This window comes from Musca domestica, unplaced genomic scaffold (assembly GCF_030504385.1).
Source record: "Musca domestica strain aabys unplaced genomic scaffold, Musca_domestica.polishedcontigs.V.1.1 6, whole genome shotgun sequence".
NCBI classification, from domain to species: Eukaryota; Metazoa; Arthropoda; class Insecta; order Diptera; family Muscidae; genus Musca; species Musca domestica.
Genome location: NW_026712363.1, coordinates 9,702,569 through 9,720,073, shown reverse-complemented (window position 1 = coordinate 9,720,073; position 17,505 = coordinate 9,702,569). Strand labels below are relative to the sequence as shown.

The following is a 17,505-nucleotide window of genomic DNA, read 5'->3' as shown; positions in this document are numbered from 1 at the left end:
CGGTACCCCCGATATTCGGTATTTTGATTATTTTAGCAACATTATTTACCGGAATTATTTCAAATTTTGTATTTGAAGTTCGTAATGAATACTGCCAGAAAATTATCTGTGCAGGTCCACGTTTTATAATCCCATGGCACCTCCCTATATTCGGTATTTTGATGATTTTACCTACATTGTAAACATATATTTTTTTCAAGTTTCACATTTGAATATTGTACTTGCTTATGACAAAAGTTGCCTATGCAGGTCCACGTCGTTGTTTAGACCCTAATTTATGGTTACATTCGTTTTTTTAAGATGTTAAGAGGATTTTTAACGGATTTTATTATTTTTGAAAATTGCTAAATTTTTAACAAATGGTGGAGGGTATATAAAGTTCGGCCCGGCCGAACTTGCAGCTTTATTCCTTGTTTATCTTACAGAACAGGTTCATATTACAAAAGGCAAATTCGTTTTAAACGAAGGCAAGGTTGTTTCGAAAATATTTCAATACCCGTGCATCATACTGAAAAATGTTGATACTACACGTGCGTAATTATCACATTGGTTTGCATGAAAAGAGGTCATGTCTCAAGACCAAAGGTTGTGTTGGACTATTCAAATAGTCTGTTGATGGATGGAAATAGTGTTTGTTGTGAGTACACGTGCATCAAACTTTTCTATTCTCTTATTGATAAAACAAATTTGTCAATATACTCAAAAATTAGAAACAAAACACTGGATGTTGTAATAATACAAAAATGTTTAATACATTTGTATGCATTGTGAAAGATCTTTTGACACCTCTACAAGTGAGAGCCTAACATTTTTAGTTGGAAAATCTGCTCAGTAAATGATGGAAGTTTAAATAGTTAGGTATTTAAATATGAAATCTAGTTGAAAATTGTCACTTACCTTTTTTATACCCTCCACCATGGGTAGGAGGGTATATTAACTTTGTCATTCCGTTTGTAACACCTCTAAATATTCGTCGTAGACCCCATAAAGTATATATATTCATAATCAGCATAAAATTCCAAAACGATTTAGCGATGTCCGTCTGTCTGTCCGTCTGTCTGTCTGTCTGTCTGTCCGTCTGTCTGTCTGTTGAAATCACGATAGAGCCCACATTATTTGACGTAGACCTTTGAAATTTGGCACAAGTGTGTGTATTGTCCCTAGGATGGTTGGTATTGAAAATGAGATATATCGGTCCACGTTCTGGTATAGTCCCCATATAACAGTACCTCCCGATATTCGGTATTTTGATGATTTATGCCACATTTTTTCACGGATTTATCTGAAAATTGGTATTTGTAGGTCATGACGGGTCCCTGAGCGTGTGGCAAAACAGTGCATGTATAGGTCCACGTTTTGGTATAGCCCCCATATAACGGTACCTACCGATATTAGGTATTTTGATGATTTATGCCACATTTTTTCACGGATTTGTCTGAAAATTGGTATTTGTAGGTCACAACGGGTCCCTGAGCGTGTGGCAAAACATTGCATGTATAGGTCCACGTTCTGGTATAGTCCCCATATAACGGTACCTCCCGGTATTCGGTATTTTGATGATTTATGCCACATTTTTTCACTGATTTGTGTAAAAGTTGGTATTTGTGGGTCATAATGGGTCCTAGTTCGTATGGCGAAACATTGTAATTATAGGTGCACGTGTTGGTGTAGCCCCTATATAACGGTACCTCCCGATATTCGGCATTTTAATGTTTTTTGCCACATTTCTTCTAATGTTCTTTTACCCTAGGATGGAGGGTATTAAAAGTTTGGCCCGGCCGAACTTAATGTTTTTTTACTCGTTTGTATTTGAGTAAGACTATTTTTGACATGAATACCAAAGAGAAAGGTCCGATGTAGGTAATTTTCAACATCTAGCATAAATTTATAAAAATATTATAATTCTAGCATGTGCCCGCTACTTCGCTAGCGAAAAGTCCACCTTCGCTCTAAGATTTCGTTTTATTCAAAATTCGCATTTTTTTCTTTTTGACAAAATTTTCTAATCATAACTTCATACATCGTACTTAATTTACAGACTTTCAAGGTTTTCTCTATTATTCCTTTTTGGATAGAATTAAATAAATAATAACAATTTTATATTTTACACCAAAAAGTCTTCAAAAACGTTGATTTTGAAGATGACCGAGAAGGATATTAATAAAACTATTGCAGAATGGACCCACATCAAATGTTTATGTCCAAAACTATTTCCATGTGTAAACCAAAGAAACTAACAGTGACCTCAATTACAAATTTCAGCTCTACCTCAGTAACAAATTAAGTAATATTGAAAACAATATTCACCTCTCCACCCTAGGTACTAACAGTGATCAAAAATTAGTATCATTTAATACTTTTCGAACAATTATAATACACAGTTCCAAAATTACCCGCATATCTCCACACCAGATACCAAGAGAGGCCTCAATATCAAATATCGAGATTCCAGCTTTATACATTCACTCAATATCAAATTTAGTAACATTTAGTATTTTTCGTATAAATTCAGGACGAATTTTCGTACAATTAAAGTACACATTTCCGCAATCATTTCCATATGTCCAGGCTACACATGAACAGCGACCATAATGCTAAATTTCAGATTTCAAGCACTATCACTATTTATCCAAAACCAAATTGTACTAATCGTAGTACTATTTAGTACTTTTCGTGCATTTGTAGTACACAATTCTAAAACCACCTTGTTGTAACAAACCAACAACCAACAGGGACCCTAATGAAAAATGTATGTTCTAATGTATTACCATTTAGTACAGTTTAGTCACTGAGTACACATTTTAAAAATCACCTTCAAACTATCTTTCCAACCTTAAATTTAATATAAAGTTCAAGTTTTTAGCTTTATCCATATTCACATAATACCAAATGTTACCATTTTAGAAGGTTTGTAACATTTCAGAATATTTCTTTAATTTGAAGTTAAAATTTCCAATAAACGTTTAATGCATCTATCCTGCACTCCATCAGTAACTCTCATTCCAAATTTCAGAATTCCAGCTCCATCATAATTCCAATTTGTACCAAATTTTGTATCATTCAGTATACAAAAGTGCGAATTTCTAAAGCTTCCTAAATATCCCAATCTTACACTCCTACAGTAATCCCAATTCCAAATTTTAGGACTTCACCCCTGTTGGTTTGCCCAAATACAAATTGCACATTATTTAGTACATTTTAGTATATTAGCACAAATTTCCGAATCTACCTACATACTTCAGTCCTAAACTCCGACAGTATTATTATTTCCAATTGTCAGGATACCAGCTTTATTGGTTCCCTTAAATCCAAATTGTACCAAATTTAGTACTATTTACAAGTACAAATGTTCATAACTACCTACATCATACAATTTAATACAAATCTTATTTTCAAAATGTCTAGATTCAAAATCTACCTGTTAATTTAAAATACACATTTAAAATACACATAAGTACGAATTTCCACAACTACCTGCATTCCTTAGTCCTACAATGCACTAGTAATCTTATTTCGAAATGTCAGGATTCAAACTCTATTGGTTCTCCTAAAATTTAATTTGTACCAAATTCAGTACCATTTACTGACATAAGTACGAATTTTCAAAGCTATCTACATTAATCAGTCATAGAATGCAAAAGTAACCGTATTTCTAAATTTCAGGATTCCATCTCAATTGGTTATCCCAAAATTTGAATTGTACCAAATTTAGTACTTTTTGCGCAAATACGTAAACATTTCGATAACTTCCTCAATATCCCAAATTAAAATTGTACTAAATTTAGTACACTTCAGTACTTACTTATACATGAGTACACAATTCCAAAACTACCTCCATACATTGGCTCTATTCCTCAACCTTGATTCCCATTCAAAGTTTTTAGCTCTAACCGTTCACATGATACGAAATGTAATATATTTTAGGAGTTTCGTACACTTATAATGCGAATTTCCTAAAACCCTTTAGTACATCTATCATACATTCCATCGGTGATCCTCATTCCAAATTTAAGAGTTCTAGCTGTACTACTTCCGCAAACACAAAGGGTACCATATTTAGTACATTTTAATACTTTTCGTACAGTTCTAGTACGAATTTCTAAAAACCCAGCCTTATCTAACCCGTTGGTACCAAGAATGTCCCTCAAATTTGTGAAAATTTAAGATTCTAGCTTCACCCGTTTCGTCTCTCGTTAAGTCAGTCAATTACTTTATTCTTATATTAATAGAGATGTTAATATAAGAATATATATAATATTATTTTTCTTTCTGTGTGGAATGTATAGCTCAGTTTTCGTCAGACTATGCACTGAATGAGATACTATTCAGGATGATTATTTTTTAAGTGGAAGGACGTTTCACTGTTCCAAATGCTGACCCAAAACGTTTTTGTTATCCTATTTAACAGAGCATATTCTGCTAGGTGTGTTTAAAGGTGCAAACCAGTGGGTGAGATACTCATTTCCGATATACAATGATAAAGATCCGAAAATGAGATGGGAATCACATTTTCTTCAAAATAGTTAAAAATTATTTTTACAAGAGCGTAACCCTTAAATCTATCTAACACTTTCGAATATTAAACACAATTCTTCTCCTAAACTGTGTATAGATTCAACATATTATAAGAAGAAAAAAAAACAGTACGGAAAGATCAAAAGTCGGACGGGCCCGACTATATGGTATGTGATCACACCAACTGTAAACTTTATTTATTAATTTAAATCATTTATAATCTGGTTTCAGAGGGAACTAATATATGAGAGGTATTTCCAATCCTGGACCGATTTTCAACAAATTTGACGGAGGTATTTTTATCTCTCATACTAAGGATCACTTTGAGAAGGATTATATTAAAAAATATATATTGGAGCCGAGTTCCACCAAATGGAACCGTACGTCCCGAAATTCACTCCATTTCGGCTAATATTATACATTATGTGCACAAAAAAGATGAAATCGGATTGTTTCTAGGCTGAATTCTGTGGGATGCTCAGAAGTATATCCTACTTGGACTATATTACATATTTGGCACATAATAAAATTTAAATCGGACTAAGATATTTATGGGAGCTATATCTAAATTTGGACCGATTATCACCAATTTCAATGGGCCAAACAAATGATGTATGGAAAATTTCATCTTAATCTCACAATAAATGCGACCAGCATTGTGTTCACAAAAATGCACGGAAAGACAGACGGTCGAACGGCATTCCATAAATCGACTCAGAAAGTGGTTCTATGGAGGTCCTCAAAATTAACTATGTGTGCATCTTGTTTCCTTCTTCATGTTACAAACAAATGCGTTAAGACATAACACCCTAACTACGGTGTGTTGTTGTGTATAAAAGCAAATGTGACATATTTAGCCGTTCGAACAGCACCAATGGCATGATATTTTGGGCTTTTGTCAGATTTAAATTCAAATTTTCTTTTTCAAATTCGTGAATAATATCTTATGCACCTTAAATGTAGCTTTTAGTATTTTTAATGTCCCAAATCCAACTTTACCGTTGGCTAATTTACTGAAGTAGCCTATACATCCAAGTTAAGCTCTTGACCCACGAAGAGTTTTCCTAATCTAAGAATTTTCAGAATTTTAGCTTTATCCGTCTGGAAATTTTATTTCGAATTTCCAAAGAATCGACCTTATCTACCCTACACACTAACAGCTCCCCACATGCCGAATTTGAAGGTCTTGGCTTCAGCTAACTGGTCTGGGACAATGTAATACTCGTACATCATTCTTAAAATTGAAAGTATTACACGTTTCTAATTATCACTTCGATATTCACCCCAGAAGATTGTATTACTTACGACCTTAAAGGTGTTACTATTGGTTGATATGGCAATGAACTCAAAACATATTTCTACACGTGTGTCTACAGTTTTCCATTATCAATAAAAAATGTGTTTCCTATTTTTTTTTGGACTTAAGTTTTTTGTTTCGTATTAACTTGCCTACGTTGTAACGTATTTTGGGCAGTTTTTGGTGCACCAACTGTTGTCCGTTTGTCATATGCTATTTTATATTGATGTTATGCTAAAAAGTGAACCTAAATTGATTATTTTTTGCTATCAGTTAAAATTACTTCTGGGAACCCGAAAATTACAAATTTAGTTGGAATTTCGGACAGCAGTTTTCAAAATACCGACATTTTCGCCATAATTAAAGATGCCGTTATATTTCGCCTGGCATTGCATATCTCTACGCGTGTGTCGACAGTTTTTCATTATCAATAACGAAAACGTGTACTATTCATTTTTAGACATAATTTCCCGGTGGCAATTGATTAAATTTGTGATATAGTTTTCCCCGAACATTATCTTGCAGAATAATTAAAATTACAAATTACAGCTGATTTAGATGGAATTTCGGACAGTAGTTTTCAAAATACCGACATTCTCGCCATAATTAAAGGTGTCGTTATATTTCGCCTGGCATTGCATATCTCTACACGTGTGTCGACAGTTTTTCATTATCAATAACGAACACGTGTACTATTTATTTTTAGACTTAATTTCCCGGTGGTACTTGATTAGATTTGTGATCTAGTTTTCCCCGAACATTATCTTGCAGAATAATTAACAAGTATAACCAGTAAGAAAAGACTTTATGATACCCAATATCTCTCTGAATATTTAGTAGAGTCACCTGTAGTAAATAAACCTTTATATCTTAATCGATTTCCATTAAACTTGGTTGAAGTAACTTTATGTTGTATATGACTTCTCAAACCAAATATAATTTTTTATACCCTACAACACTTTGTGTTGGGGGTATTATAAGTTTGATTGGGCCAAAAATTATGTAACACCTCGAAATATTGATTTCCAACATAGGAAAGTATATATGGATCTTCCTACCTCGCCGATCTGAGTCGATCTAGCTATGTATGTCCGTCCGTCCGTCTGTCCATGTTAATTGGTAATCACTCTATAGGTCGCAATTATGGCCCGTTCTTCACGAAATTTAGAATGGAGGTGGGGATAAGGTCAGAATATTTCTTTTGGAGATGATCGCACAATATTTAGGTCGAAATGGACCAAAAACTCAAAAAATCCTGATTTTGCAGTTGCTCTACAGGTCGCAATTATGGACCAATCAACGCGGAAATTAGCATGGGGCTAAAGCTTCGGGCTGGGCAGAAGCCTTCTGATTTTGATGGTCATCGGGTAATATTTAGTAGGTGAAAAAGACTATAACATTTGTATTAAATAAAAGTCAAATTTCCATTACACCGCGAATATTTTTAGTCCCGTCGAAATCATAAACCGACGAACAGGTCAATTCTGACTGTTACATAGATGCCGATAGTAAATATATCGGATATATATAGCGAAATATATACAATGTGTATATACAAAGGAAAGAAATGTTAGATGGATTGCTTATATCTCAAGAATGGCTGGACCGATTTTGACAAATTTTGTCAATTCAGAATGCCCTCTTGACATAAAAGTATAAAAAATCGCAAAAAATAAGTCAAAAATGATCTTAATATACATTTTTTAGTATTTTGTGACATTTTTTATTTTTTCATATTTTTTATCGCATGCGATTTTTTTCAATTTGACTTATAATATTAAGGTGTACATTTTGTAATATTTTTCCACCTTACAATACAGGTTTGGGATATTATATACAGATTGCAATTATCGTCCGATCCTTACGAAAAGGGTAGGGTTAGGCTCAGAAGGGCTAGGCCTATTGTTTTTAAAGATGTCCGCAATATAATTAGGGGTTGAAATGGACCAACAACTAAAAATGTTCCTGATTTTGCAGCCGTTATAAAGGTCATTAGAGTTTAGGACAGCGGGTAGAATGGACCACTACTTTTGTCTAAAAAATACCAACATTACTTACAGGCGATAGCCGAAATACACAAAATGCGAACTTCTGCCTTTTTTTTTTGCTGATTTCGTTGACGAATATAGCCAAATATCGTAGACAAGAAGATCGTATAGAAGAGTCTAAATTTGGAGATATGATCGCAAAATACGACGGAGTGCGTAAATATTGGGCAAATGTCCCTGGTCAAAATGCTAAAGGTAATACCTTGGCAGTGCTCCGTCACATAATTTCAAAAGCGAACTCTTCCAAAATGGGTTTGGACATAAGGGGGCTTCTAACATATTGTAGTGTTGTAGGGTATCACATGGTCGGCCCCGCACGTCTATAGCCTTTATTTATACATTTATCGGAGATATATCAAAATATGAAGTGATCTCGATAAAACTTGGAAAATATATTTTTAGGATATACCTAATACCTTCTACCGAAAATCTTTATTATGGAGTGTATAATACGGATTTCCAATTTGGGCTAATATTAAGATTAAAAAACTGCAACCAACTTCAGACTGCTGTCATTTCCAAGCCACTCTATATACCTATATTATATATATTTTGAGAATAGTTAAGTTAAAATGTGTTAGAAGTGGATGTGAGCATCCGATTAGGTTAGTGTGAAAATCAAGAACATCGGCTTCTAGACTCCTAGTGGTATTTCCTCCACTCAGGGTTAATATTTTGAATACTTATAATTCTTATAATATCAAACAAAATCAAGGGCCAAGGTGATATATATCGAATCATTTCTTCCACCACCTTGGGTCAACACTTTAAATAGTGAATTTTATTTTTACGAATACAACTACAACAAGTTAAAAAGTATCAGTAGGTTTTGCCGACAGATGTATACCCTCAGCCTAGGTCCGTATATTAAGTATATTTACACTTGGGTTATGAGTATTCAAAATATTGACCCTTTATTGGGATGGCGCCGAGAGGTTGGGCTAAGCTTTCCATTACGCATCTAACCTAAGTCTCATACAGACTACTTCTTCCAGTTTATTTGAGGTAGGAGGTACGAAAGTACGATTTCCACCAAATTTGACACTCTTATTTCTAGCCTCAATTGGGTTATATATGCCAAATTCCACTCTATTTTGACCAACTCTTTATTCTGTCCAAAACTGCTTCAACGTTTCCATATGTAAACTCTAGAGACCAACAGTGACCTCAAATCCAAATTTCAGTATTTCCGCTCTATCTCTTCACCCAATACCTAATTAAGTACCACTTAGTACTTTCCGAACAAATGTAGTACACATTTTCAAAACCAACTAACACTAACAGTGACATCTACATAAAATATCAGGATTCAAGCTCTATCTCATCACCCAATGCCTAAATTAGTACTTTTCGAACAATTATGGTACACATTTCCAAAACTAACTCCATTTCTCAATACCTGATACTGACAGAGACTTCAATATCAAATTTCAGAATTTCAAAACTATCCCTTCAGCCAAAACCAAATTTGGTAACATTTAGAACACATATTACAGTATGTATTTGCAAAACCACGGGATTCCAGCACTATACATTAATTCAATACCTAATTTAGTACTTTTCGTACAATTATAATACTCATTTCCAAAACCATGAACGCAACCCCAATACTATGATTTTAAGCACTATCTATTCACCCAATACCAAATTGTACCAAATACACATTCCCAAAACCACCTTTTTATCACAAACCAACAGGGATCCCGATACAAAATTTCACAATTTCAGCTTCATCCGCTCATCATAAACCAAGCTGTTCTAAATTTGTCACTATTCGCACAGTTCAAATTTCCTTTCCAACCTTGACTCTCACACCAAATTGGAAGTTTTTGGCTCTATATATTAACATACTACCAAATGGTACCATTATTTAACTTTAGTACCACTTCAAAACTCCATCAGTGACTCTCATTCCAAAGCTTAAATGATTCGCCTTCGGACCTTCGGGTCAGTCAGTTCACTTTACTTTTTATACCCTCCACCAAAAAAAGTATGGAGGGTATATTAAGTTCGTCATTCCGTTTGTAACTCATCGAAATAATCATTTTAGACCTAACAAAGTATATATATTCTTGATCAGCGTAAAGTTCTAAGACGATTTAGTCCTGTCCGTCCGCCTGTCCGTCAGTCCGTCTGTTGTAATCACGCTACAGTCTAAACGAATTAAGATAGGAAGCTAAAATTTTGCACGGATCTCTCTTTTGTCTGCAGGCAGGTCAAGTTCGAAGATGGGCTATATCGGTCCACGATATCGTATAGCCCCATATAACGGTACCCCCGTTATTCGGTATTTTGATGATTTTAGCCACATTTTTCAATGGAATTGTCTGAAATTCCACAAAAGGAGTCCCTTGTGGACATTTTACCCCTTCAAAAAGAATTGTCTATATAGGTCCACGATATCGTATATCCCCCATATAACTGTACCCCCCGATATTCGGTATTTTGATGATGTTAGCCACATTTTTCAATGGAATTGTCTTAAAATCCACACAAGTAGTTCCTTGTGAGTACTTTACCCCCTGAGAGAGAATTGTCTATACAGGTCCACGATATCGTATATCCCCCATATAACTGTACCCCCCGATATTCGGTATTTTTATGATTTTACCCACATTTTTCATCGAAATTGTCTGAAAATCCACACAAGGAGTTCCTTGTGGGTACTTTATACCTCGGCAGAGAATTATCTATATAGGTCCACCATATCGTATAGCGCCCATATAACGTACCCTCGATATTTGGTATTTTGATGATTTTAGCCACATTTTTCAATGGAATTGTCTGAAATTCAAATTCAAAAAGAATTGTCTATATATGTCCACGATATCGTATATCCCCCATATAACTGTACCCCCCGATATTCGGTATTTAGATGATGTTAGCCACACTTTTCAATGGAATTGTCTAAAATCCCCACAAGTAGTTCCTTGTCAGTACTTCACCCCTGAGAGAGAATTGTCTATATAGGTCCACGATATCGTATATCCCCCATATAACGGTACCCCCCGATATTCCGTATTTTTATGATTTTACCAACATTTTTCATCGGAATTGTCTGAAAATCCACACAAGGAGTTCCTTGTAGGTACTTTATACCTCGGCAGAGAATTATCTATATAGGTCCACGATATCGTATAGCCCTCATATAACGGTACCCCCGATATTCGGTATTTTGATGTTTTTAGATATATTTTTCAACGGAATGGTCACAAGGGGTTCTTTGTACATAAGGGGTTCTTTGTGAGCACTTTACCCCCCGACAGAGAATTCTCTATGTAGGTTAACGATAACGTATAGCTCCCATATAACGATTCCCCGCGATATTCGATATTTTGAAAATCCACACAAGGAGTTCCTTGTGAGTACTTTACACGCAGAAATAGATTTGTCTTTTTAGGTCCACAATATCGTATATCCCCACATATCGGCACCTTCTTTTATTAGATATTTTAAAGATTTTAAAAGAATTTTTAATGGATTTTATTTTTTTTGAAAATTTTCTAATTCGTTCCAAATGGTGGAGGGTATTCAAAGTTCGGCCCGGCCGAACTTACTGCTGTTTTACTTGTTAATAATATAGATTTGTTGTCGAAATAACATTTTTTGGTATTCCCACAAAAAGTCAATACAGTAGCAGAAATAAAAAAAAAATAGAAAGATTAAATAAATAATTTATTAACTACCAATTTTAGAATACATTCATAATAGGCTTGCTAGTCTACGCAGATGTCGAAGGATGGAATTGTATCATATTGTTCAAGGGTTGGGTAACGGATATCGTATTAGGCCGTTTTGGACGTTTATAAAGGACCACTTAAATTAGTCATCTTCGATTTCCTAGTTACTAACTTTTCCGTGAGAAGTTCATAAAGATTGGATTTGGAAGTATTAGCAACGTTTCAGCAGTTCCTGGGGAGTTACGTATATAATTTCTGTCAATAACAGTCTGTGGTGTTTGAATTTGCTTTAGCCAAATGTTGATCGGATTCTGCTTTCCTATATTCTGGAAAGGGTTCAGAAAAATTTAAAGGTTCTTAGACCTGGTTTAAACTTTTCCTAACCATGGAACACCATTTTTATACCCTCCAGCATAGTATGGAGGGTATATTAAATTTGTAATTCCGTTTGTAACACCTCGAAATATACATTTTAGACTCCACAAAATATATATATTCTTGATCAGCATAAAATTCTATGTCGATTTACCAATGTCCGTCCGTCTGTCCACTCTGTGTATGTGTACTATGTCCGCAGGACTTTTGGTGTTGAAAATGGGCAATGTAGGTCCACGTTTTCCTATAGCCCCATAATAACGGTACCTCCCGATATGCGGTATTTTGATGATTTTAGCGACATAATTTACCGGAATTGTTTCAAATTCCGCATTTTAAGTTCGTAATGGATACTATAGCCTATGACAGAAAATTGTTTGTGAGTACTTCACCACGTCTTCGTATAGTCCCCATATAACGGTACCCCCGATATTCGGTATTTTGATTATTTTAGCAACATTATTTACCGGAATTATTTCAAATTTTGTATTTGAAGTTCGTAATGAATACTGCCAGAAAATTATCTGTGCAGGTCCACGTTTTATAATCCCATGGCACCTCCCTATATTCGGTATTTTGATGATTTTACCTACATTGTAAACATATATTTTTTTCAAGTTTCACATTTGAATATTGTACTTGCTTATGACAAAAGTTGCCTATGCAGGTCCACGTCGTTGTTTAGACCCTAATTTATGGTTACATTCGTTTTTTTAAGATGTTAAGAGGATTTTTAACGGATTTTATTATTTTTGAAAATTGCTAAATTTTTAACAAATGGTGGAGGGTATATAAAGTTCGGCCCGGCCGAACTTGCAGCTTTATTCCTTGTTTATCTTACAGAACAGGTTCATATTACAAAAGGCAAATTCGTTTTAAACGAAGGCAAGGTTGTTTCGAAAATATTTCAATACCCGTGCATCATACTGAAAAATGTTGATACTACACGTGCGTAATTATCACATTGGTTTGCATGAAAAGAGGTCATGTCTCAAGACCAAAGGTTGTGTTGGACTATTCAAATAGTCTGTTGATGGATGGAAATAGTGTTTGTTGTGAGTACACGTGCATCAAACTTTTCTATTCTCTTATTGATAAAACAAATTTGTCAATATACTCAAAAATTAGAAACAAAACACTGGATGTTGTAATAATACAAAAATGTTTAATACATTTGTATGCATTGTGAAAGATCTTTTGACACCTCTACAAGTGAGAGCCTAACATTTTTAGTTGGAAAATCTGCTCAGTAAATGATGGAAGTTTAAATAGTTAGGTATTTAAATATGAAATCTAGTTGAAAATTGTCACTTACCTTTTTTATACCCTCCACCATGGGTAGGAGGGTATATTAACTTTGTCATTCCGTTTGTAACACCTCTAAATATTCGTCGTAGACCCCATAAAGTATATATATTCATAATCAGCATAAAATTCCAAAACGATTTAGCGATGTCCGTCTGTCTGTCCGTCTGTCTGTCTGTCTGTCTGTCCGTCTGTCTGTCTGTTGAAATCACGATAGAGCCCACATTATTTGACGTAGACCTTTGAAATTTGGCACAAGTGTGTGTATTGTCCCTAGGATGGTTGGTATTGAAAATGAGATATATCGGTCCACGTTCTGGTATAGTCCCCATATAACAGTACCTCCCGATATTCGGTATTTTGATGATTTATGCCACATTTTTTCACGGATTTATCTGAAAATTGGTATTTGTAGGTCATGACGGGTCCCTGAGCGTGTGGCAAAACAGTGCATGTATAGGTCCACGTTTTGGTATAGCCCCCATATAACGGTACCTACCGATATTAGGTATTTTGATGATTTATGCCACATTTTTTCACGGATTTGTCTGAAAATTGGTATTTGTAGGTCACAACGGGTCCCTGAGCGTGTGGCAAAACATTGCATGTATAGGTCCACGTTCTGGTATAGTCCCCATATAACGGTACCTCCCGGTATTCGGTATTTTGATGATTTATGCCACATTTTTTCACTGATTTGTGTAAAAGTTGGTATTTGTGGGTCATAATGGGTCCTAGTTCGTATGGCGAAACATTGTAATTATAGGTGCACGTGTTGGTGTAGCCCCTATATAACGGTACCTCCCGATATTCGGCATTTTAATGTTTTTTGCCACATTTCTTCTAATGTTCTTTTACCCTAGGATGGAGGGTATTAAAAGTTTGGCCCGGCCGAACTTAATGTTTTTTTACTCGTTTGTATTTGAGTAAGACTATTTTTGACATGAATACCAAAGAGAAAGGTCCGATGTAGGTAATTTTCAACATCTAGCATAAATTTATAAAAATATTATAATTCTAGCATGTGCCCGCTACTTCGCTAGCGAAAAGTCCACCTTCGCTCTAAGATTTCGTTTTATTCAAAATTCGCATTTTTTTCTTTTTGACAAAATTTTCTAATCATAACTTCATACATCGTACTTAATTTACAGACTTTCAAGGTTTTCTCTATTATTCCTTTTTGGATAGAATTAAATAAATAATAACAATTTTATATTTTACACCAAAAAGTCTTCAAAAACGTTGATTTTGAAGATGACCGAGAAGGATATTAATAAAACTATTGCAGAATGGACCCACATCAAATGTTTATGTCCAAAACTATTTCCATGTGTAAACCAAAGAAACTAACAGTGACCTCAATTACAAATTTCAGCTCTACCTCAGTAACAAATTAAGTAATATTGAAAACAATATTCACCTCTCCACCCTAGGTACTAACAGTGATCAAAAATTAGTATCATTTAATACTTTTCGAACAATTATAATACACAGTTCCAAAATTACCCGCATATCTCCACACCAGATACCAAGAGAGGCCTCAATATCAAATATCGAGATTCCAGCTTTATACATTCACTCAATATCAAATTTAGTAACATTTAGTATTTTTCGTATAAATTCAGGACGAATTTTCGTACAATTAAAGTACACATTTCCGCAATCATTTCCATATGTCCAGGCTACACATGAACAGCGACCATAATGCTAAATTTCAGATTTCAAGCACTATCACTATTTATCCAAAACCAAATTGTACTAATCGTAGTACTATTTAGTACTTTTCGTGCATTTGTAGTACACAATTCTAAAACCACCTTGTTGTAACAAACCAACAACCAACAGGGACCCTAATGAAAAATGTATGTTCTAAATTTATTACCATTTAGTACAGTTTAGTCACTGAGTACACATTTTCAAAATCACCTTCAAACTATCTTTCCAACCTTAAATTTAATATAAAGTTCAAGTTTTTAGCTTTATCCATATTCACATAATACCAAATGTTACCATTTTAGAAGGTTTGTAACATTTCAGAATATTTCTTTAATTTGAAGTTAAAATTTCCAATAAACGTTTAATGCATCTATCCTGCACTCCATCAGTAACTCTCATTCCAAATTTCAGAATTCCAGCTCCATCATAATTCCAATTTGTACCAAATTTTGTATCATTCAGTATACAAAAGTACGAATTTCTAAAGCTTCCTAAATATCCCAATCTTACACTCCTACACGCAAAAAAATATAAGCCTCTCTAACATATGTCCCGAACATATTTTGCAGCAAACAAATATATGTTTGCAAACATTCCCAAACATAACATATGTTTGGGTGCTGCAAACAAATTATGTTTGGGTCCAAACATAATTAATGTTTGGGTCCAAACATAATTAATGTTTGGGTCCAAACATAATTAATGTTTGGGTCCAAACATAATTAATGTTTGGGTCCAAACATATTTTTTGTTCGGGTGCAAACATAATTTATGTTTGGGTCCAAACATAATATATATTGGGGTGCAAACATAAATTTATGATTGGGTCCATTTGTATACTTACTGCAGATATAATTCAACCATAATGCAAACTAGTTTTAAAATCAATTTTTGATATTCACATTTTATTTAACATAAAAGAAATTCATACATATTATAATATATAATATAAAATTAATTGTAATAATTAATATAATATTAATATCAGTAATAAAAAATTGTTAAAAATAATAATATTAAAATAAAAATTCTAATTATAAAAATATTAAAGAAAATAAATAATTTATAATGAAACATAGTTTTTTATTTTCTTTAATATTTTTATAATTAGAATTTTTATTTTAATATTATTATTTTTAACAATTTTTTATTACAGATATTAATATTATATTAATTATTACAATTTTTATTATGCTTAAAATTATTCTTTTGTTTCTAATATTAATTTATTATGTTTTAATTTTTATAAATAATATATTGTTGTTATTGATAAAATAAAATAAACATTTGTTAATAAGTTTATAATTTATATCGTGCCAGTTTTCATAAAATTTTTATTTTATATTAATTTTTTAATTTATTATTATTAATATTATTCTTAATATTTGTTATTATTTTTATTTATTAATTTATTATTTTTCCTTTTATTACAATCACTATTTTTTCAATAAAGTAAAATACTTACAATCTGTTAGGGTCTTCTTTTAGACATTCGTCAATAAGGGCCTTCGAAATATTCACCCTATCTTTATTTTGCAGGCGTTTTTCGGCAATAAAAATTCTCCATATTTTGTTGACAGCCGGAATTGACTTGATGGACTCTATGTCAGTCTTTAAAGTTGAAATAACATTTGTTTTTGGGGTAAGATCCCCAAAACCACCTACGGATTCACACTCCGATAGAGTGCCACTAACTGTCGATGCTGATGCCACTGATCGAACGGAGTCTAAATGAAAATTAAATATATTATTTAAAAAAAGAAATATATTATTTAAAAAAAGAAAATAATATTAACAGCCTGTTTCTTTATTTTGAAACGAAATTTTTTTTGTTCCGACATAAAGAAACAGGTTGTAAATCCAGTGTACTTACCTCCAAATTGCAACTCAATATGAAAAGTAGGTGTTGACATATATTGATGAATTACTTTTTCAAACTGGTCTTCTTTAATGGTTGCACCAAACACTAAGGCTGTTATTTTTCTTGAGGCATCAATTTTTAACTCTAATTTGGCTGCTTTTATAAAGCTTTGTAGATTTAAAGGCTCCGGCGCTTCGACAAATAATTTGTCTTCCCCCAAAACAGTTGGTATCAACATTTATTACAACACTTGTGACACGACGCGAAGGCACAAAACAAATAAAAAGAATAAAAAAAGAACACAACCAGAATGCCAACATGAGACACGCGCAAATGTTACGCTCTTTTGTTCTCATCAAGCAAATCGGTGTGTATGCGAAAAACGCATGTATGTATGTATGCATGAACATTAGTAAGAAGCAACGTCTCAGCAACAAAAAAACATCCAAACAGCTCTTTGTGTGTTGTTGTTGGCATTTTTTGGTGCATGGACAATAGAAAAGAAATAAACGTCTCAGCAACAGTTTCCATCCCTCTTGCCGCGCACACACCACACATAGTTACAGCAGCGATCGGCAGTATTTGCTTGGTGAGAGCAAAAGAGCGTAACATTGGCGCGTGTCTCAAGTTGAGACACTCATCAACGCAAAAACAGACTTCTCACCCTCCTGTCTTCTTTTAAGTCACCTATAACACCAATTCAAAAGT

General features: G+C 33.7%; 1 protein-coding gene across 1 annotated transcript; it reads right to left on the bottom strand.

The window, feature by feature from the left end:
* Positions 1-16,369: 16,369 nt before the first annotated feature.
* LOC131805667 (uncharacterized) lies at positions 16,370-17,271 on the bottom strand. The gene is made up of 2 exons (XM_059129162.1): positions 16,810-17,271; positions 16,370-16,663 (listed from the first exon to the last, which is right to left on the bottom strand). The coding sequence occupies exons 1-2, from the start codon at positions 17,033-17,035 to the stop codon at positions 16,398-16,400; spliced, it is 492 nt and encodes a 163-aa protein (XP_058985145.1). The 5' UTR covers positions 17,036-17,271; the 3' UTR covers positions 16,370-16,397.
* Between the last annotated feature and the right edge of the window lie 234 nt (positions 17,272-17,505).

Excerpts from the sequence above, each read along its gene's own strand:
- LOC131805667 (XM_059129162.1), bottom strand. The coding sequence starts at position 17,035 with ATGTTGATACCAACTGTTTTGGGGGAAGACAAATTATTTGTCGAAGCG. Across the intron at positions 16,664-16,809 it reads TATTGAGTTGCAATTTGGAG|ACTCCGTTCGATCAGTGGCA; the intron begins GTAAGTACACTG and ends ATTTTCATTTAG.